The 24,211-nt window shown below is 41.4% G+C and overlaps 1 protein-coding gene across 4 annotated transcripts in view; it reads right to left on the bottom strand.

Annotated features, from left to right (window-relative positions):
* Nucleotides 1-24,211, bottom strand: part of dlgap2b (discs, large (Drosophila) homolog-associated protein 2b) — a 226,557-nt gene that overhangs the window by 84,892 nt on the left and 117,454 nt on the right. For all 4 annotated transcript variants that reach the window (XM_088324989.1, XM_088324990.1, XM_088324988.1 and 1 more), the window contains exons 4-5: nt 16,717-16,876; nt 6,336-6,555 (exon numbers count right to left, since the gene is read on the bottom strand). In XM_088324989.1, the coding sequence (XP_088181115.1) occupies nt 6,336-6,555; nt 16,717-16,876 (380 nt within the window). The remainder of the gene's footprint in view (nt 1-6,335; nt 6,556-16,716; nt 16,877-24,211) is intronic.

The raw sequence follows: 24,211 nt of genomic DNA on the forward strand, positions 1-24,211 counted from the left end.
TTGTGACATGGCGACGACCAAAGAGCTGTGCAAAGACACCAGAGACACAATTTTACACCTCCACAAGGCTGAAAAGGGCTATGGCGCAACTGCCAAGCATCTTGGTATAAAATTAGCAATAATTAGAAAATGAAAGAAGCTAAACATGACGATCAATCTCAATCAGAGTGGAGCCCCATGCAAGATCTCATCTCTTGAGGTCTCAATGAACCTAAGGGCCCGGTCACACAGCCGTTTGCGTCTGTATCGCGGGTAAAATTTTGCGGGTTTTTTTGCCCGTGGTTGCCCGCGATGGAAAATGCGCAAAATTGGCCAACCCGCTGTTCATCGGTGGTATGCCCGCAAAACAGACGCCGGCGACTGTTCCGCTTCCTCATCGCGTCATTTCAGCGGGTATTTGGACCACGGGTATAAAAGCTGCCGAGCCGGCGTAATGCCAAGAAATGCATCCTTGCCGAGATTTGCATCCCCTCGCTACTACAACCACTTTTACCTCGTTTTATCTCACTTTTATATCACTTTTAGGGAATTTAATGGCGAACATATAACCAAAACCACTTCGTCTTGCATTTGTTGGGAATGTAATACAACTTAAACCATTCCGTCTTTGTATTTGTTGTGAATGTAATCGAACGGTAATGCACGCCGTATACAAATCACTTTTGAGCACGTAACATGTTTATTTTGCCTTTTTCTATTTAAAATCGCTCGTATTGAAACTGCACTCTACCGTAAAGCTTATTTCTGCATAATAAGCTTTACGGTAGAGTGCATAACAGATCTCAAAAGTGATTTATATACGGTGTGCATTACCGTTCGTTTACGTTCACAACAAAAACAAAGACGGAATGGTTTATGTTGTATTACATTCCCAACAACTGCAAGACGAATTGGATTTGGTTATATGTTCGCCATTACATTCCCTAAAAGTGAGATAAAACGAGGTAAAAGTGGTTGTAGTAGCGAGGGGATGCAAATCTCGGCAGGGATGCATTTCTCGGCATAACACCGGGCTGTAGGAATCATAACCGCTCAAGACACAGTCCCGTGAATATCAAGATTTCAAGCTATGGCACCGAAGAAGCCAATATGTTATTATTGTAATAGTTTTTCATTTTTATTTTATTATCTTGTTATGAAATGAAAAGAAATGTCAAGAAATAAAAATGGATTAAGACAAGGTCACTACGGTGACGGGGATCCATATTCACCCCTTGACGTCTCGAGCACAACTGACGTGTGCTCGGCAAATCGCGCTGTATATACGCGGAGAAAGGCGTTTGACCGTCACACGCGTAACACGCTAATTTCACATAATAACACCGCGATACAGGCGCAGAACATGCTATGACCATGCTCCACCCACGATTACCCGCTGAAATTTCCCGTCCTACCCATGTGTAACCACGCCCTGGCCGCGGCCAGAGTACGTCGTTCCGCGTCATTTCCGCGTCATTACCTCGTGTGCCGCCCGCGGCTAACACGTGCTCAAAGTTTTGAGCAGCGCAAAACTTTTTCGCGCTGCTAACCGCGCGTGAATTTCCGACCGCGTGTTAAGCACTGCTGTATCTCGTCTGTATGGCGATCTCAATAGCGTCCGCCTCACAGGCAGAAATTTCTGGCCGTGATTCAGCCGCAAACGGCTGTGTTGACCGGGCCCTAAGAAAGGAATCAGCCCAGAATTACATGACAGGAGTTTGTCAATCACCTGAAAAGAGCTGGAACCACCGTTTCTAAGGTTTTTGTAGGTAATACAATAGACGTCATGTTAGAAATCAAGCATGGCACGAAAGGTTCCCCTGCTTAAACCCGCACATGTCAAAGCCCGCCTTAAGTTTGCATATGACCATTTGGATATTACAGAGGAGTCATGAGACCAGATGAGACCAAAATAGAACTTTGGGGTCATAATTACACTAAGCGTGTTTGGATGAAGAAGATTGAAGAGTATAATCTGAAGAACACCATCCCTACTGTGAAGCATGGGGGTGCTTTGGGGGTGTTTTTTCTGCACATGGGACAGGACGAGTGCATTGCATTAAGGAGAGGATGACTGTGGGCCAAGTATTGTGAGATTTTTGGGGTACAACCTCCTTCCCTCAGAGCATTGAATGTGGGTCGTGGCTGGGTCTTCCAACACGACAGCGACCCGAAGCACACAGCCAGGAAAACCAAGAAGGGGCTACGTAACAAACAAGGTTAGAGCATGGCTCTGCCAGTCTCCAGACCTGAACCCAAATGAAAATCTTTGGAGGGAGCTGAAACGCCGCATTTCTCAGCGACAGCCCAGAAAACTGACTGATCTAGAGAATATCTATGTAGAGGAGTGGGCCAAGATCCCTCCTGCAGTGTGTGCAAATCTGGTGAAAGACTACAGGAAACGCTTGACCTGTGTAAACAAAGGCTACTGTACCAATTATTAACGTTCATTTTCTCAGGTGTTCGAATACTTACTTGCAGTTAGATCACACAAATAAATCGTTAAAAAATCATGCATTGTGATTTCTGGATTTTTCTTTTTAGTTAATCTCTCTCATAGTGGACATTCACCTACAATGAAAGTTTTAGACCCCTCCATTATATCTAAGGGGGTGAAATAGCAAGTCACTCGCTTAATCACACCTAGGGACAATTTCAACCGGCCAATTAACCTGACATGCATGTTTTTGGAATGTGGGAGGAAACCGGAGTGCCCTGGAATTGTTATGCAGAGGCGAACAATTGACGTAAACCCTGGCTTTGTAGATATCTCCGGACATTTTCTATTTCGTTTTAAAAGTCCCACGGTTGTAACTGTCCATATATAGTGTAAGTCGACACTTCTGGCAAGCTGTGTATAAGCACACAGTAGTACGCTGCAATGAAGCAAACAAGCAGGCTATGCGATTGAAGTTACTGTATCCCTTGTTTAAAAGGACATTGTGTACTATTTAGAGCCTATTAGTGGTAAAAAAAACTTCATTTAAAAAAGATGATTTGAATAATAAGCAAAAATACATGAACCATCATGCAAATAAAAAAAAACAATTTATTCTTTGACTCGTCTGTTCTCCATGGTTAAATTACTTGTAGGTCACTAAATTTCTACTTATCTTACATTGCATGAGGCTCAACTAGACATGATTGTCCACCATCTTACTGCTAAGAATGCACCAAAATGAAAAATAATGTGAAAGGCTGGGGGAAAATGCGAAGAAAAATGGTGAGGTTTGGTCACAGTGGTTAAAAAATACACATTGTCCCTTAAATGTCGAAATGTAAATGCAGAAATGACGTCTATTTGCGTAAAGACGTTTGTGCTGGCCCCCAAGATAGGCTTGTTTGCAAATAGCATGCTAATAGTTTAGCGATTGGCACTACACTTTGTAATGATTTATTTTAATTGCTAAAATCAGCCCTCAAGAAAAAAAGGCATTTCTCTATATCGTAATCCGTGGAACATAATGATTTAAAGAATTCGCGGAAGCAAAAGTCGTACCACAAAATGGCGAGGGAATACTGTATGTGTTGGGTCAGGTTTACAACTGTAAATCTATTACAATTGTAATCAAATTGATAAAATTGAGATTTTAAATGTTTTCAATATCGCCCAGCCCTATTTCCAGCAAACAACTCACAAAGGTCAGCATTGCCCTGGCTTTGATCTAGTGGAATTTTGTAAGTTGTTTACTCAAGATAACAAGTTACTTCCTGATTGAAGAACTGTAGCTCTTTAAATCCACTGAGAAGGCAGTGCAAACACATATACATAGATATATGAATGCTTCAGTATTCATAAAATACCTGCAACAATCATCACTGATGCCTCCAGTTGTTCTTTTCACCCCTGGTTTCTCTCTTCAAGTGATGCTTGGTCCATACTGGGTCCCTTGCCCCTACCACTATCCTCACAGAGGGATACATAAACTACGTATTCTAGGAATCGGTTTTTGAACCGACCGATACAGGTCACATTTTTTCCTATTCAACTCAGAGAATTTTTGGGCACGTTTTCCCTGTTTCAAGTTCAGCAAATAAGACGGTGGGATTGGAGAGCACTCATCTATCCTCAGTGCTTCTGTCACACAGATCGTAGATGCAAGACCAAATGGGTAAAATACAAAAATTGCACCCCCAAATAGACAATAAAGTAAAATACAAAAAAACAGCATGGTATAATGTGCATTGTTGAAGGAAGAAAAATATTCAATAGGGTTCATAGCTTTACTCTTTAGAGCAATTGGTGAGGGAACCTCTGCTTGCACAAAGAAAGCTCACTTTTAGACAAATATTGCTAATACCGTGTCAAATAAAGCTGCCGAGTTGCACACAATATCCCCCCTTTGAGCTTGTTGGGTTGGATATTTGGCCGGAATCGGATTAACCAATGTCATTTAATGTAACACAATACAGCAATAGCCCAAAGCGCCACGCCAGGTCATTTGTGCAACCAGTTTGTGTGTGTTTGTGGTGTTTTTGCAACTATTTGTTTACTTACCTTCATCTTATTGTGTGATTTTTATGTTCTTGGAACGACTATTCCATGGCAATGAATGTGTAGGTGCATCAGGTGGGCGGACCGGCAGTTTTTTGTTGTTGTTTTTTTGGGTTTTGTTTGTCTTAAAGAACACATATCCTGTCATTTTAAATATATCTTACACAATGGGATTGAAATGTTAATTTATTTTCATTATGTTCATTATGTATTTTTTTGTCTTTGTTTTTTGTTTTTGGGTTTGATAATACTAGTTTACATGGCTACCAGTCGCAGGAGAAGCCTCCTGATCTGACACAGATACAGCATCTTCATTATCAAATCGCTGTTGTTGTCAGTGTAAAGTCTCACTGCCCTTCAGCGAGGAAGCATGCCTTGCAGCTTCCTTTTTTGGGGATCACGAAGGAAAAAAAGAGAAAAAATAGCTTGATTCTTCATTTCCTCATGCTGAGGTTTTTGAGTTTCCCTTTTCCTCTTGCTGGTTTTACATAAGGGGATGGTGTCATAATAGTCAGTACAGCCCTTTGAGTCTTCCTTTGATTAAGGATATACAAATAAACATGACTTTACTTGGATTGATGAACACTAATTGTGTCGCTATACTGCAAGGCTGAGAAAATAAACTCACTGAAGAAGTTACCAACAGTTTTGCTCTACAAAAAAATACAACTATTATACTATCAGTGAAAGATTTACTTCTATACTTTTTCTGATTTAACGACAACTTAAAAAAATAAACAAAATGAATAAATAAATACTAAATAAGCAAAATTATATATCAGTTGGTAGGCAGATTAGCTTATTTTAAGTGTATGTTTTTTCTAATCATCTTGGAAAATATCAAAATTAGCCAAATAATCTTCTGTATGCTGGATAAGAATTTTGCTTATTTTATTTTAGAAACAATTTCTTAAATTGGGAAAAAAACTTGCTTTAAATATACAGTAAATGAACAAAGATTCCTATCCCCTTTGGTAGAACATTTCGTAATTTTAAAATGTAGGTTTTCTAAAATCAAGGCATTTAAATGTGTTTTTTAATTTTTTTTATTTTGAAAATTAGAGAATTACTTTTAAAATAGGCAAAATTTTCTAGCATAATGGTAGATCATTTGCTTATTTTTAGTATTTTTCTCAAGATATTCTTTTAAATGAGAAAAAAACCATTTGCTAAATCAAATAATTTAGTTTATTTTTAGAAATATCTTTCCTATTTTTTTTCTATCAGCAAAAAAATATCTTAAAAAGGGAAACTATATTTAAATAATACCTCTATTGCTGCCTAATGGACAAGAATCATTTTATAAAATGTACGCAAACCGTTTTTTACAAAAAATGGAGGAATAATTTGCTGTATTTCTAAAGAGGTCTGATTGAATTGAAACCCCACATCGACTATGTTTTAAGTGAGGAATTTGCATTTTGAAAACCACAAAAAGCTGAATGTCTCCTTTAAGACAACATTTTCAATCTAACGGCCCATGCTCCAATTGCACGTGGCCTTCTTTAAGCCACCTTGAGACCGACAACATATAGTGTGTATATAAAGCACCATATATTTACATGCTCAGGGCCTTTTTGTTGTAGACATGCCATGGAATGTGGCTGTGTCATTTGTAGTGTTGGGTATATGCCCGCCCACCCTATTTTCCCATTTGCAAAAACAAGCACGAGCAAATCTGTCAAAACAGTGATGCAAAAAAGAAAAGAAAAAAAAATCTGAAAAAAAACTGCATGGCATATCAAAAGTTTAAGGGTTCCCCACTGTACATATGAACGTATGTCAAGTTAGTGCTTATGTATAGGATGCATGAAAATATGTGGTCTAGGCCCTCTCTCATGGATTAGGGTTATTGTTTTACCTGTTGTGGATCTGAGAGTTGAAGTGACAGTGGAGGATGTCATTGAAGGCAAGCAGTCGTCGTCCTGGGAATAACCAGCCTGTATTGCACGGAGGTAACTGTGGCTTCGAGTGCGGAACGAACCGGGCAGGTCCAAGGCTTCCATGGCCTGGGATTCTACTTCGCTAAAAACGGACTCGCAAACTGACTCAAACTGCCCATTGACCTCAGTTTCACTCACCTGAGAGACAAAAACAGGAATAGCAGTCCTTAATTTTTCCTCTTCCTTTCTCTTTCTCACTTTGATGCTTGCCCTTTGCACAGCAAATATGAAAGAGTGTTAGCGTGAGGACATGCCACTGACATCGTTTCCGAACAACTGAAAAACTGCATGAATGGCAAAATTAAATCACAGTCAGATATAGAGATTTTAAGCCAAAGTCACCCCTCCACCTCCAGAGTCATCACAAATACAACATTAAGATTCTGGTTTTCTCTGGGCTCAAAGCCTCAAATCAAGTTAATTGGTCGGGCTGGGGTCTGTGTTAGGCTTTAACATGGCGTGATCTTACCTTCTAGTCAGATATATTATTTCCTAATATTTAAAACCCTCTTTCTAAGGTGACCCGATTTTACGAATTTAAAAAAATCTGCAGACGAGATGATTGTGTATAAATCCATTAGGAGTCCGAATGACATGATCTGTAAAATTCTGAAAGTATTTCGACTCATTCTATGCCAAAGACGGATAAATACTTTAAGGATCCCTTTTATGTCCAATTCCATTCACGACTATAGACGTCAGTCCTCTATTTGTGCTTATTTTCTTGTGAGAAAATTTGAGATTTTTTTTATGAATTTCTTGCCACTGACGGCTATAGATGTCAATGATCTATTTTATTTTCAGTGCCATTGATGGCTATTGACAAAAACTCTCATTTTTTGCATATTTTTGGTCAGGAAATTTGAGATGTTAAACGATTGACTCATTCTGTGCCACTGAGCAACATTTCATATCTGCATATTTCTATTACGGTAATTTTTCTCTAAAATCTGCAAAATCTATATAAAAAGCACTTTAAGTATTTACTTTACTTTACTTGTATGCAATCATTCATTCCTTATCTGCACCGTTTATCCTCAGTAGGGTCACAGGGGTCCTGGAGCCCATCCCAGCTGTCTTCAGACAGTGGCAGGGTACACAGGGACAGACTCACTCGCTCATTCACACCTAGGACAATTTGGCCCGGCCAATTATCCTGACATGTATTTTTGGAATGTGGGAGGAAACTGGAGTGCCCGGAGTAAACCCACGCAAGCACGGGAGAACATGCAAACTCCACACAGGAAGGTTCGATGTCATAACCTCAGAACTGTGCCGCACACGCGCTAACCACTGCGCCGCCGATCTGCCTGTTAGCAATCATCCATCCATCCATTATCTGCACCACTTATCCTCAGTAGGGTCGCGGTGGTGCTGGAGCCTATCCCAGCTATCTTCGGGCAGTGGGCACAGGACACCCTGAAATGGTTGCCAGCCAGTCTGTTTGCAATCATTCGACCCTAAATAAAATGCATTTGAAATATGATTTAGTATTTAGTTAGTTTATAACTTTCTGGTGAAACACATGCTTAGTTTTATTGTGTCCACAGTCCAACTTCCTCAAGAAGTGTAGGCCAAAATAAAAAAAAATAAAAACTCTTTAATAATTTGAAAAAGTACACTAAATTTAATTTCATCATGCAATTAAATCTTATGAATGTATATTTTTACTTGCTATTAGGTCGGGCAGTGATGATAAGAATAATTGTATTAATAATTATATCCTATAATATTAATATTATAATAATATTATTAACTTCATGCAGTACAGATGTATGTGTTTCTAAACAAAACCTTCGTTAAAAATAATCTTTGTTGGTAAAATGTTTGTTTGGAAATGGCAGGGTGGAAAACATTGGGAGACATTGCTCAAGAAAACAAGTTGCAATTATAATTTTATTCACCCCTGACATGATCACAATGTATTTATTTGTGTTAAACATATTAGTGTTGTAATAAAATCATAAAAAAAATGAAACTGATTTTTTTTTTTTTAAATCAAGACACCAAAATGTTGCTGCAGACAAAAATATCCTGTATATAATATGATGCCAAAGATTTTGTTTGTAACCAAATTTCATAGATAGCTATAGACGTCAATACTCCATATTTGCACATTTTTAGGAGGAAGTTGGAGATTGGTCAGTTTATGACTCATCAAATGCAACTGACGGCTATGGAAGTTGAGGATCCATTTTATATTTACTGAAATTTACAGTTATAGTTGTCAAGCTTCCATTTTCTGTTTACGTATTAACCAGGCTGGCAGTGAACAAGCTAAGTAGCATAACACAACATAAAAACATATAAAGATATCAATTGGTTCATTCCATCCTGGTCAGTAATGCTGATGCCGCGAGACTGGGTAGAACCTAGGGCACTCCTGATCTATTTTAATGATAGGAGACCTGTATCCCTTACTTTTAACCCTTCCCCTACACCAGGGGTAGACAAACTGATCTACTTGTTGGCCGCATTGTGTTCTTAAATATTGAGAAGATGCCGGGCCAGGAGAAAATATATAATTAATCGATTTGATTTTAAGTACAGTTTATGCCGAAGGATCCGATACATGTAATGAAGTTGGTTTCGAAACAGTAAGAATTATAGAAAAACTAGATAGTATTTTCCTTTTTTAAAGCACTAAATTTTGGAAAATTTGAAATGCAAAATGTGCATCTTTTTGTAGTGGCTGAGGGGATTCAACAAGAGTGACACGAAGGTCCTTAAAAGGCCAGCACTCGCTAAATATGTGACAAAGGGACTTCTTTCATGGACAAATAAGCCCAACTTATTTATGAGCATGTTAAATTCCACCAAGAGGGACCACACCTGCTTGTTATCAAATAATTAGCTATGGTTTAAAACTTAAAGTATTTCAAGCTAAGTAAATTAAAGCTGCTAATTACCATAATGATTATTCTGTCACCTCTTCAATTTTGTTGGTGCACTCTTCAATTTTCTTTTTCTTTCGTCCGTTCCATATTAATCGGAACAAATTATTGGTAATACTTTTTGAACACCATATTTTTACTATTTTCATTCAGCGGGCCAGATTCAAAAGCCTGACGCACTATGTATGTGACCCACGGGTCGTAGTTTACCCATGGCTGCCCAACCCTTTGTGGAGTAATAAAACAGTGTCTTATTTTAAACACACATTGCTAGATTAAGAGGAAAAATGGGGGGTATGGGGAAGCAATGGGATTGAGCCCTGGTGTATAAAGAATTACGTTATCCATCGTTACATCAATTGCTATTTATACTGCCTGGATTTCTGTCTTTATATAAAGTATTTTAAAGTAAATTTTGGACTTTTACAGTGACTTTTGAGCAAAACTGGTTAGTTCACCAGCGTAGAAATTGAAATTGTTCCTATGAAGGAATGGAGTACTCCCTGAATTCTATAAAATCTTATTGGTCACTCTGGGTACCAGTGCATTTGTTAAAATTGTAGCTAATGCTAAACGTCATCATGGCTCACACTTCAAGATGGCAAAACAAGTCAGTGCACTCACAACTGTCCAACTTCTTTTTTGCCCAGCCTTGGTCATGGACTCGTACAACTGATAGCTGCATATGAAAAGGGAAATACCTGGAAATGTTGATGTGCAGTTAAATATGAAGCTTTATCTCACAGCCTCAGTGCCTACCCGCTAACCTTGTGATGTTAGACATGCAGATTTTCTCAATTATAAAATTAATACGTGACCCCTTCGCACTTCGGTTCACTCCTTCTCGGATTTTGAGTTTAATTTGTCTTTAATGTCATAGATTTTATTCCATCGTGCATTTTGTTCTGTTTGACAGCACACAGCAAGGACTCATTCAGAAGGAAGCTCTGTGTTGGGTGGGTGTGACTGTTTGAGTTTGCGACTGTAATAGGCTGGTGTGACTGTCTTTTTGGCGACTCTAATAGGCTGGTGTAAGCTGTCAGTCAAACAGCCGGCGGGCATTTCCTCCATATAGAAATTAGGAATTACAGCGACTGCTAGCTTTTAGCAGCTCGTTACATGGAAAATAAATGCATCAATTAAATTGGACTCCAAAGGAAAGTTAGAAAAGTGAAACAAAATTGTGTTCACCAGCGGGTGCTTTGTGGATTATTATCGGGTTCCAGATGCGACTCGGGCGGCATCTGGAAGAAGGCAAGAGCGGTGTGCCTGGTCCAGCCTACTGCTAATGGCTAGGCTAACCACTCTTCGAAGACACTACTGCGGACCCTGTATCTGTGCAACACCAGGACCATTAGCCATGAAACGGATGACTTGGGGCAACAAATCATGCGAAACTGTTATATTCAGGACGGCTTTATCTTAATCATCACAGAGATATGTCTCCATTCAAGGACACCCGATCCTAGTGCCAGTGGTTAAGGGAAAACAACACTGAAAGGAGAAGCCCTCCAATTTTGTTTTACTTTTGTGTAATGACAATCAAACCATTAATCAACTGAAATTCTGTGTCGTGTGTTATTATTTGTAGATTATTAGATTGCTATTTTGTTACAGTGGTATACTCTGCGTTGATAATGATGTCATCTCGAGGTAAGTTCAACCCTCAGGGCGCTTTTATGAAGGTGAGACGCTACCATACGGACTTTCACTTTTCGCGAGTGGTCCAAATTTACCTCAAAAACTGAGGGATCCCTGTATTTATTGCTCATTTGTGCACATATGTGAGGAAAATGTGATTTGGTTTCTACAAACAATACAGTCATTGTCACAAGCCAGAAACGGAGACAGGACCCAATAGCGTTAGTTTTACTCAGTTTTATTGAGAAAGAGAGCAGACCATGATTGCTTCCACGATCCGATGGTCGTCGGTCACGGGTAGCTGATGGCAGGAACACGTGTTGAGCGAGGGTAGTCGTAGGCAGTGGGAAAACAGGTCAATGGCCGGGACGGAGGAGAAAGGGCAGTAACGAGTCTAGAAAGAGGTCGGCAACAGGTATCAGGCAGGAGACAGGGCGAAACGGGTTGATGGCCGGGACGGAGGAGCAAGGCAGAAAGGGTCCAGAAACAGGTCGGCAACAGGTATCAGGCAGGAGAAAACAGGGCAGGAGAATGTCGGATAGTACAAAGCTTGCCTAGCTGAAAGCATAGGTTTGCAGATGGTCTGACCCCTTCCTCTTGGAAGACGGGGGGTTTCAAAAGAGTCAGGGAGCCAATCAGCGACCAGGGCTCTTGGCGCCAATGGGTCAGCCGCAGATTCCCCGAATCAGTAATCATGACAGAACTCCCCCTCGAGGGACGGCTCAAGAAGTCCCAAAAAACAGGAATGCCAGAAAAAGTAATCCAACGGGCGAGCCGCCGCCCCAACAAAACCCCAGGGGGCGACTCCAGGAGTAAAAAAAAAAAAAACAGGAACCCAAAAAGAAAAGTAATCCCAAAGATCAGTACTCCTCAGAGTGGACCGATGCTCCATCGTCAGCGTCAGGAGGCGTAGGAGAAGCAGGGCCCCGAGAAGACTGAGCCGACAGGCAGGCGTCGCATCCGGGCAAACGGACGTCACAGACGGGCGAGCAGGCAGATGGACGTCGGGACAGGTGGCCAGACGGACTCCGAGACAGGCGAGCAGCCTGACTCCGAGACAGGTGGACAGATGGACGTCGAGACAGGTGGGCAGATGGACGTCGGGACAGGTGGGCAGACGGATTATGAGACAGGTGGTCAGACATACTCCGAGACAGGCGGGCAGACTGACTTTAGGACAGACGGACGTCGAGACAGGCAGGCAGACGGACGTTGAGACTGGTGGGAAGGCAGGCAGACCGACGGACAACAAGACAGGTGGGCAGACGGACTCCGAGACAGGTGGGCAGACAGACTGCGAGACAGGTGAGCAGACGGACTCCGAGACAGGCGGGCAGACTGACGTCGAGACAGGCAGGCAGACTGACTTCGAGACAGGCGGACAGACGGACGTCGAGACAGGCGGGCAGATTCTGCCGTTCCCCAGAGTCGAGCTCTCCCGGACAAGTAAAGGCCACTTTGGCAGCTTTGGACGTGAAATTGCGGGGTTGCAGATCTAAAATGAGCAGGCAGTTTACTAGGAAGGCACGAACCTGGGCAGGATCACCACAGAATTTCTCCGGGGCGCCTACTCGCGCCATTTCGATGTCGGGAGAGTCGTGAACGGGACGGGCGGGGTGTGTGACGGCACGGCAGAAGGAGAATTACGGGGGGAGGGGCCGATGCTGACGAGCAAGAACCTCCGGGAGTGCATCCAACCATTGTTGCTGGCGCTGAAGCAACTCTTGTTGCTGTCGAACAAGAGGAAGAATGGCGGACACGTCATCCGACATCCGTCGGACCTCCAACTCGGTCCGATGCGAACGCTGCATGTCTCCTTCTCTCTCCGATCGGCGCTTGTGAAAAACGTTTGCTGGGTCCTTTTCGGGTCAGACAGTTCTGTCACAAGCCAGAAGCGGAGACAGGACCCAATAGCATTCGTTTTACTCAGTTTTATTGAGAAAGAGAGCAGTGCTTGCTTCCACGATCCGATGATTGTCGGTCACGGGTAGATGATGACAGGAACACGAAAGTGGCACTTCTGTGTTGAGCGGGGGTAGTCGTAGGCAGCGGGAAAACAGGTCAATGGCCGGGACGGAAGAGCAAGGCACAAACGGGTCCAGAAACAGGTTGGCAACAGGTATCAGGCAGGAGAAAACAGGTCAGGAGAATGTTGGATAGTACAGAGCTTGCCTAGCTGAAAGCATAGGTTCGCAGACGGTCTGACCGCTTCCTCTTGGAAGACGGGGGGTTTAACATGGCGGCGCATGGATGCATGCATGCGGCTAGTTGCTCTCCTGCTAATCTTCTATTTATTGCCGTTCTCTTGTCTTTTTTGCTTTCACTTTTGGACACATGTGTGGCCAAAAATACTTACAGTAGGGACGAACTTATTCGGTTGGGTGGGCGTCTAAATTTCGACTTTTCGGGCACTTTTTATACCGCCTATGATATACCGAGCGAACTTCAAAGAGATCCAGCATCCTTGTGGACAGCTATTCTTCCTAATAAATAACGACAACGGCGCCGTAAGGACAGAAAACAGAAGCGTGGTTGCCGTGCAGGTAGATGTGTGAAGCGTGCGAAGTCTAAGGAGCAAGAAGGACGCGAGAATGTAACTAATTCCACCATTCATTCCTCGCCGGACAACCGAAGCTTTACACTCAGCGCAAACGAAAAGCCACAACGGCGGCATCTTTTGAAGATCTCTACAAAGACTACAAAGAGTTCAGCTAAGTCAAATGATTCAGCAAAGCTAAAATTTGGTCTTTTAAATATTAGATCGCTTGCTCCTAAAGCTTTACTTGTTGATAACCTTATTCGTGATTATAAACTTAACTGTATGGGTCTTTGTGAAACTTGGTTACACCCGGATGAGTATTTAGCGCTAAATTATGCTTCTCCCCCAGATTACGAGAGTAGCCATATAGCACGCACGTTGAAAAAGGGTAGCGGTGTCGCGCTCATTTCTGAAAAATCGCTCAAATTTTATCCTCGTACCTCTAATAATTACAAGGCGTTTGAGGCTCTTGTGATGCGGTCCTCTCTATTGTCAATTTATGTAATAACTATCTATCGCGCACCTGGGCCATACACAACTTTCTTAGACGAATTTGCTGAACTTTTGTCTGAACTAGTAACCTATGCAGACAAAATTATAATTATGGGGGACTTTAACATTCATATGAACTCCCCACTCAGTTCACTTACTATTGCGTTTAAGTCTCTAATTGATGCATTTGGTTTTAATCAACTGGTTGATTTGCCAACCCATAAAGATGGGAACACGCTAGACTTGATTCTGACTCGAGGAGTTTTAACCTCAAACATTATGGTGTTACCGTGTACTACCATTATCTCGGATCATTATTTAGTTACATTTGAGGTGCTAGCTAAATGTAGTGTTAAAAAAGCTGAAGGATTTAGCGGACGCAATTTAAGCACTGGCACAGTTTCTGAGCTCTTTGAACTCCTTCCTGGAGCAGTTGCGTCCTTTCCTTCATACAATGGCTCGATTGACTCACTCATGAATGAGTTCAATACCACCCTGACTAGTGTCCTGGATTCAATAGCGCCCATAAAGTTAAAATCACGTCCTAAAAGATGCACGCCTTGGTTTACTGATGAAACTACAACCCTTAAACAAGAATGCAGGAAATTGGAAAGAAAATGGCGCGCTACCAAGCTTGAGGTTTTCCATCAAACCTGGTGTGACAGCTTGTTAAAGTATAAAGCGGCCCTTGCCTCTGCAAAATCGGCCTACCTTACGAAGGTGATTGCGTCTCAAAAGAACAATCCCAAAGCCCTTTTTGACACTGTAGCATCGCTTACAAGTCAACAGACTATCGCAGATAGTTCGACACACTCTGCTCATGACTTAATGGTCTTCTTTACTAAGAAGATTCAATGCATACAGGAAGAAATTGCTGAAGAAATTATTAATACCACACATATTAAAGGGCTGAAATCTACAGATGCACGACAGGGTGGCTGTCCTGGGAAATTGTCCTGTTTTAGTGAACTGTCACTTGATGATCTCAAACAGGTGGTGAATGCGGTCAAACCGACAACTTGCCAGTTCGAAACGACCCAACCTTGATCCAGAAATCTTAAGTAATTATAGACCTGTGTCAAACCTAACTTTCCTCTCTAAAGTACTTGAAAAAGTAGTGGCACAGCAGCTGAATGTTTTCATATCCGAGAATAACCTTTTTGAATCCACGCAATCAGGATTCAGGGCTAACCACTCTACTGAGACAGCTCTGATCAAGGTAACAAATGATCTCCTACTGGCAATGGAAACTGTGGAAATTTGGAGGCCTGCCTCATTGAGATAAAAGAGTGGATGTCACTCAATTTATTGCGTCTTAACTCTGAAAAGACCGAAATGTTAGTCATTGGTCCATCTAAATGCCGTGACTTATTCTCAAAAACTGCTGTCAACATTGACAAATGTCACATCACACAGAGTGACTCAGTTAAAAATTTAGGTGTCATATTTGACCCTGATCTATCCTTTGAAATGCATGTAAAGAAAATTACTCGAACCGCTTTCTTCCATCTACGTAACATTGCTAAAATCCGTTCAATACTGTCTCAGTCTGATGCGGAAATTATAATTCATGCATTTGTTACCTTCCGTCTCGATTACTGTAATGCACTACCCTCTGGTCTCCCGAAGTCTAGAATCAAGTCTCTTCAGCTGGTACAAAATGCCGCAGCGAGGCTTTTTACTTGGACAAAAAAGTACGATCACATAACACCGATTTTGGCTAACCTGCATTGGCTCCCAGTTAGCCATAGATGTGACTTCAAGGTTCTCTTAGTATTGTACAAAATCATACATGGACTTGCTCCCTCTTATCTTTCAGATCTGATTTGCCCCTATGTCCCGGTCCGAAGCCTACGATCTGAGAGTGCCGGTCTTCGGGTGATCCCAAGAGCAAAGAAGTGTTCTGCTGGTTCGAGAGCGTTCTCCATCCGGGCACCGGTGCTGTGGAATGCTCTTCCCCCTGAGATCCGATCTGCAACCTCAGTGGAAATGTTTAAATCTAAACTTAAAACTCACTTCTACTCCATAGCATATGAATAACCTACTCTTCTCGTCGGCTGAACAATAGTCTGTGTAATATAGTGTAATAATCTGTGAAGCCCTTTGAGACTCTTCGTGATTTAGGGCTATACAAATAAAGATGACTTGACTTTAAAAAGAGTCAGGGAGCCAATCAGCGACCAGGGCTGTTGGCGCCAACGGGTCAGCCGCAAGTGCCCCGAATCAGTAATCATGACAGTTATACCGCTTATCAGAACATTTAGCTTAATTTGATACCTTGGTTCTAGAATAACAGTAGAAATACTGTTCTTAGTATAGGATAAATTATTTTGTAGAGCAGATTGTAAGACAGATTTAGCTTATTTTTAATAAATATTTACCCCAAAAAAATATATATATATATTTAAAATAACCAATGCGGTAAGAATGTAGTATTTATGGTAAGTAGCAAAACTACATTGACATCTAATAAGCCTGGCTTAACGTTTACCCCTATTGGCAGACAATTGTGCTAAGTATATTAGTTTTGTCAAATTATTTTGTTTATTTGTGTTTTTCAAGTTTCTAGATATTTTTTAATGTTAGATATGATATTGTACACCATGGCCAAAATAGTTATACCTTCCATTAGATAAGATTAGATTAGATAAGATAACTTTCCTCTTAAGGGTGATAGACCGGAAACTTACTCAGATGACAAAAATGTGCAGGTTTTGTATATCTGTCTCTTACCTGGCTGACGCAGCTAGCTTGACTGAGGGTGCTCACGGCGCGCATGTAACTCTGATTTCGAGATCTGAAGGGCGGCGGATGACGAAACGTGGTAGAGGGATCCAGCGTGACACTTGGGTGGGCTCGCATATCTCTCATGGTTTGCAAACGGTAGCTCGGGCTGAGGGGAAGAAGTCACATAAGGGATATTATCTTTTCATTTCTGGATGTTGAGCTTCAGGTACACTGGTTTCAGCTCCGCTCAGGTTGACTTTCATGCAACTTGCCTGAGATCAACAATCCACCATCTGGAACTCTTCTGACTTCCAGGATTCTCTACCCAGTTTGTTCTTAAACGGGGGCACTAGTAGACCTTGGGGCAATTGAAGACATGAAATTGTATAGTCTAGTATATTATATTTATAATATACTACGTATTTAATCTCCAACCCTTTTCAAGATGATGGCTACTTTTTGTTACTAATTAGCGCAAAGGGCACCAAGTTTGATTTGCATTTTTGAAATAGCAACTTAGCTTGATGGCTTTTAAAATAGCTGAAAGGGTAGCTTGATAGTTAGCTAGAAAGGTCATCAGAAAACAAAGTAAAAATACATTAGATAGCGAGCCAAAAGAGTAAAAAGCCATCTAAATAGCCATATAGCAAGCTAGATACAAAGCTAGATAGCTAGCTAAAAAGGAGGCGAACATGTTGTTTGATAACTGGCTTGTTAGCATGCAAAAAATATAAAAATAAAGCTGGATAGGTTTCTTAATAGCCAAAAGATAGGAAGATCCACTTGTCCTGGAAGCCCTCACAGTCAACTTTCCTTTCATATTTACAGTCGCCAAGTCCGAAATTAGGTGGGCTAAAATTCTCACAGAAAGCCAAGGGCAAGGTGACCAAAAAGCCACTGTTGTCATCTTGTCAAATGTTGATATTTTTTTATGTCCAAATTTATTTTATACTGCGGTCAACAATAACTGGCAGGCCACATATTTTTAACTTTATGAAAGAAGCCGAGGATAAAAAGTTGATAACGGGCCGTAACTGTCCCCCTGTTTGGGCATGCTTGGCATAATGCAATTGGTCTCAAACATGGGTATTTAAGATATTTTTAAAAAGTGGCATCAATCGAAATTTGCACTTGCTTTCAATATACTTACACTGAAAGCCTCCCTTTGTCATGATTACTGATGTGACTCAGTTGCGCCTGCTCATTTGGCGCCAACTGCAGCGGGTTCTGATTGGCTCCCTGTCAGTATTTGAACCCAGTCCTGTCAATCCCCTGTTGTCAGTCCGTCTGCGAATCTCCGTGTATACTAGGCAAGCCTTTTTTGACCCTGATTTACGCCTGTCCTGTTTTTTGCTTCTGTTTGTCTCCTGCTACGACCTGTTTTGATCCCAACCACGTCTGCTCTCCCATCCCGACTTACGATCTGTTTTTGATTCCGACCAGGTCTTGCTCTCCCAGTCCCGGCTACCGACCAGTTTTCCGCCCCTGACACCGCCATTGCTTGTGCTCGGATCACAATCTGAGTACAAGAACGACTTGCTTCCCGTGCCCAGTGAACACCGGATCGTGGGCGAAGCCCTTCCTCTCTCTTTCAATAGAACTTGGTAAACGTCACGCAAGTGGGTCCTGTTTCCGTTCTGGTCCTGAAACCCTTTGGCATATCATTTTTCTTAATTTACAATAATTTTTCCTCTTGTAAAAAAAAATATCAATAACATGAGGAGAATTATCAGGATATTCCGAACAAAAATCTCACAGGATTATTTTTGTCATTTCACTAGAAAGGTTTTGGTCATTTAAATAGTTATGATTTATCTTTTACCATAGTTGTTTTCTCATTATTTTATTGTAACAATCGCAAAACATTGGATTGAATGTGTTTCAAACCGGGTTGCAGAAGTGATAGTTTTGAATTCCAGACCACTAAATTTCATACAAAAAAGCATTAGATTATATATCATAATTAAATTATTTATAGTCATGGTACGAGAGACAAAAGTTAGAAAAAGGAAAAAAAACAAGAGGTTATGCTAAAATATATAAATAAACACAAAAAAGAATGAAGAAGGAAACAACTCTTTGGTAAATCTGATGGTCAAATTAAATAAATACATTGTAAATGTTATGTTAAATTGAACAGGCTTTCTTGTTTTTCATATCAATATTGTGAAACATTGTATGCAACTAGATTAAACATGACACCCCAAGGTAAATATGTAGTAAAGACTTTAACACGCACTGTGTTAAATATGGTGAAATGACATCTGAGCCCTTTAGTGTTACCTGTGGTGTTCCGCGAGGTTCAATGCTTGGCCCCCTTCTTCTCAGCATTTATATGCTCCCATTAGGTGATATGATTCGCAAGTATAAAATCAGTTTCCATTGCTTCGCAGATGACCCTCAACTATATCTTCCGATGGAGGAATCTGTCACACTAATCTCACTGAGACAAAAGAATGGATGTCACTTAACTTAACCGTAACCCTGAAAATGTTAGTTATTGGTCCATCTAAATGCGGTGACTTGTTCTTAAAAACTGCTCTGAACATTGACAAATGTCATATAACCCAGAGTGACTCAGTCAAAAATTTAGGTGTCATATTTGCCCACAACCTGTCCTTTCAAACACACGTTAAGAATATTACTAGTAAAGCTTTTTTCCATCTTAGCAACATTGCTAAAGTTTCCCATATGCTGTCTCAGTCGGATGCAGGGATTATAATTCATGCGTTTGTTACCTCCCGTCTCGATCACTGTAATGCACTACTCTCCGGTTTCCCATAGTCCAAAATCAAGAGCCTTTACCTGGTACAAAATGCTGCAGCGAGGCTTTTATCAAAGACAAGAAAGTTTGATTACATTACCCCGATTTTAGCTAACCTGCATTGGCTCCCTGTTAGCTTAAGATGTGATTTTAAGGTTCTGTTTGTAGTATACAAAATCTTTGCATGGACTTGCTCCCTCATATCTTTCAGAATTAATTTCCCTCTATGTTCCGGTCCGGAGGCTTCGCTCTGAAAATGCTGGTCTACTAGTGATCCCAAGAGCCAAGAAGAGATCAGCAGGTTCGAGAGCGTTCTTCATTCGGGCCTTGGTGCTGTGGAATGCTCTTGCCCCTGAGATTTGATCTGCAACCTCAGTGGAAATGTTTAAATCTAAGGGGCCGGTCACACAGACATTTGCGGCTGAATCACGGCCAGAAATTTCTGCCTTTGAGGCGGACGCTATAGGACGCATTGAGATCGCCATTCAGACGAGATACGGCGGTGCATAACACAAGGTCGGAAATTCGCGCGCGGGTGGCAGCGCGAAAAAGTTTTGCGCTGTTCATTTCTTGAAAGCGCGAGTACACAGTCTTTCACGAGTTTACCGAGGCTGGACCAAGGCCGTAATCTTCTGGCCGTGAAGCAGATGTCGTTGAGCGCTGTTGGACGTTTTGAGACCGCCATATAGACGAGATAGAGCAGTGCTTTACTCGCGGTCGGAAATTTTCACGTGGTTGGCCGCGTTCAAAACTTTTGAGCTGCTCAAAAGTTTGAGCACGTGTTAAACCGCGTGCCGCACACGCGGTCAACACGAGGTAATGACGCGGAAATGACGCGGAACGACGTGCTCTGGCCGCGGCCAGGACGTAGTTACACATGGGTAGGACGGGAAATTTCAGCGGGAAATCGTGGGTGGAGCATGGTAATAGCAGGTTCTGCGCCTGTATCGCGGTGTTATTACGTGAAATTAGCGTGTTACGCGTGTGACAGTCAAACGCCTTTCTCCGCGTATATACAGTGCGATTTGCCGAGCACACAGTTGTGCTCGTGACGTCAAGGGGGTGAACATGGATCACCGTCAGCGTAGTTTCTCTTCATTTCGAATAAATCTTTCGGTGCATTCTCAATGGTCGCAGCAAGGGTTTAATGCTAGGTCCTTAGTTTGGCCTTTTGGCTGAGAGTAAAAGTCCCGGCTTCTAAGCTTTGTAACGTATTATGAACTGATCGATAATGGATAATGAGTAAAAAAGATAGAACAATTACCCTCAACTAACCCCCCCCCCGACAGCGTAGTGACCTCGTCTTAATCCGTTTTTATTTCTTGACATTTATGATCAAGATAATAAAATAAAAATGATGCCATAGCTTGAAATCTTGATTTTCACGGGACTGTGTCTAGACCGTGTATGATTTCTACACCCCGAGAAATGCATCCCTGCCGAAATTTGCATCTCCTCGCTACTCCAACCACTTTTACCTCGTTTTATCTCGCTTTCAGGGAATGTAATGGCGAACATATAACCAAATCCACTTCGTCTTGTATTCGTTGGGAATGTAATACAACGTAAACCATTCCGTCTTTGTTTTTGTTGTGAACGTAATCGAACGGTTAATCCTCCCCCCCTCGCGTGAACGCGCATTCTGCTGCGCTTCCATCAAGAGCGATCGTTTTCTATATAAAACGCTTATTAAAACAATATAGCGAGCTAATTATAATAATTGGGAGATCCTAGTCTATATAACGCGTTTATTTAAACAATAAAGTGCGATCGTATTATCAAAATGCGTTTGTTAACGCGGATGAAAAGGTCAAAAGTGATCGCAGCAGAATGCGCGTTCACGCGAGGGTGTGGGGGGGTGGGTGTGTTGCGTAGGAGTCGGATTTGGGCACAACACCGGCTCGGGAGCTTTTATACCCGTGGTCCACACGAGAAAATGACGCAGAAATGACGCGATGAGGAAGCGGAACAGTCGCCGGCGTGTTTTGCGGGCATACCACCGATGAACAGCGGGTTAGCCAATTTTGCGCATTTTCCATGGCGGGCAACCACGGGCAAAAAAAAAACGCAAAATTTTAGCCGTGATTCAGCCGCAAATGTCTGTGTGACCGGCCCCTTAGATTAAAACACACTGCTATTATATAGCATATGAAAAACCTACATTTTATGTTGACAATATCTGTGTATTATTTGTTATTGCAACATCCATTGCAGCCTGGTCATCCTGGAAGGAGATTACCTCATGTGCAGTCCCTTCTCAAGGTTTCTTCATTTTCCTCATGCTGAGGTTTTTAAGTTTTTACTTGCCCTCATGTAGGTTTTGTGTGTAATAATAGTCTGTGGTTTGCAACAATCATTGGTCTGTGCAGCCCTTTGAGACTCTTTGTGAGTAAGGGCTATACAAATTTACATGAGTTGACTTGACTTGAAAAAAGATAAAAGACTCAGTATAAACAGGCAAAACATATTTCCAACGTATTTCTTAGAAACTGGGCCAAGTTATAATAATAATGCAATGAAAAAGAATAGTGAATCTAATAATAGTGCAATGAAAAGAAGTGCAATGACATTTAGCAGCATCAAAACACCCCAAATAAGTCACAAGGTACGTTTGCACAGTATTGTGCGCCCGTTAAGGTTGATCGTGACCCCTGGGAAGAAGCCGTCTCTGAGCCTGTTTGTCCTTGTATTGAGGGATCTGTGGCGCCTACCAGAAGACAACAGGTCAAAGAGGTAGTGGCCGGGGTGTGAATTGTCTTTTACAATGTTAATGGCTCTGCTACAGTATTGCAAGCTGGCAGTGTCCTCTAGACTGGGCAGAGAGCAGCCAATTATGGCTTGCTAAATAGCTAAAAAGGTAGCTTGATAGTCGATTTGAAAGAGTAAAAAGCCATCTAAATAGCCAAATAGAAAGCTAAAAACAAAACTAGATAGCTATCTAAAAAGGAGGCCAAAATTTTGCTTGATATCTAGCGAAAAAGGTCAAATGTTAGCTAGTTAGCATCCATAAAATATAAAATGATAGCTAAATAGTTAGCTAAATAGCAAAGTGGTAGGAAGATAGCTAGCTACAAAGCTAAAAAGCTAGCCATGTAGCGAGCTAAAAAAAACTACACATTTGCTGTTCATTTGCTGTATAAAACCCACCTATTTGAATTTAGTTTTTGTTGTATTTCCTGTAAAATAAATCAATAAAAAGATGAAAAGATATTTGTATTTAATATCGGAATACATTTTCATTCTACTTTCTTAATTATTGGCTTAAAAACAATTATCAATACTTAAATGCATTTTTGTCCATGAACCCCATTAACTGGAAATTATTTGTTTGAATTTCTAAGATAACAACTCATTATTATATTGTTACTATGTTATTACCAGGTTACTTTTTTTTAAAAAAAGGTTATATCGAATCAGTCAACCAATAAAAAAATATTCTACTAGAAAATCACTGGAAAGTCCTCTCCGAGAAGGAGTCAAGATCGCACAGAGGGCGGAAGAGGGGTACCCTCAACCACCCTAAAATGTCAGGTGCTAAAGTTGCGTGGTTGTAGTACGATTGAAATTAAGAGAGGTGAGATTGGAATTTTGCTTCTGAGAAGGAGGCTGGATGTCTTCGCATTGAGTGAAACTAAGAGGGAGTGGTGAGGTGTATTTGTTGTGGCAAACAGACTTGCATTTGTAGAATAGAGTTGCATACATTTAGAAATGTAGAAAGACCTGCTTACATTGCTTACAGTAGTGAGGGAATGTTGACATCATTCGAGAGAGTGCGATAGTCGAGTTTCCCAAAAAAGGGCATGAGACCTGTGCAAGGCCTTTCTTCAAGGACTCTGAGCAAACTGAGGCAACAACATGTCCTAATAAGGGTACGAACAACATGTCCGTGTTGATTACTGAGGACTAGGGCCGCCTTTTGGGCTGAAGCTATAAAAGCATTGTTATGTCTGGAGTTCTCTGAGTTCTTTTGGGATGACGAAATAAAAGGCTCCCCCTCATGGCTGGCTCCCGATGTACTTATTCAATCACGAAAGAAGACTTGAAAGATTATCGAACCTACATTTTCTCCTACACTAAATGACGCCCTAACGTGGTTTTTTTTGGGCTCAAATTGACTTCTTATCGTGAGCGCTGCCCCGACGAGCGGTTGAGGTAAGGACAAGGTTTTTCTTTCCTTATTTTCGATTTGCTTGTCGGGGTAAGTAAAGTGCATTGGGGCCTGTGACGTGAGGGCTAAAATATGAAAATTCGTGCACGTGGATTTCCGTCTATAGTCAGGCCCAAGTTCGGACGGAAGAGATACATAGACTGAGTTGAGAATGTTGTCCGACGGGATTCTGAGCTCAGAGAATCCTGTTTGTTGTGGGACATGGCTGCTTGAAAATGAAAAAAGGATAATTTACCTGGATAAAAGGTGCAGCGGCGTCGGTATTTGTATATTTATTATTGTCTTGAGTTCTGTGTAGAAGCGGTGATAAGACGTCGTCATTTGCTGAAGTGACAGTTCGAGAGTAGACGATCTATATATGGTTAATACGGGGCATGTTTTATGTGTTTCCCTAGTCGATTGATGATTTGGGAGTCGGACATGTAACCTTGCACTTAAGAAAAAGTGTGGTGCATGGAACCTCGCCATTTTCTACAATCTGAAAGGTTATACCGACGTTAGAAAAATGAGCAGTAATCAGATGTTGTATTATTAAGATATATTCGCATAGAAACAAGCGATACAAAGAA

This window comes from Urocampus carinirostris, chromosome 20 (assembly GCF_059441175.1).
Source record: "Urocampus carinirostris isolate Australia breed hairy pipefish chromosome 20, RoL_Ucar_1.0, whole genome shotgun sequence".
In the NCBI taxonomy this organism is placed as follows: domain Eukaryota; kingdom Metazoa; phylum Chordata; class Actinopteri; order Syngnathiformes; family Syngnathidae; genus Urocampus; species Urocampus carinirostris.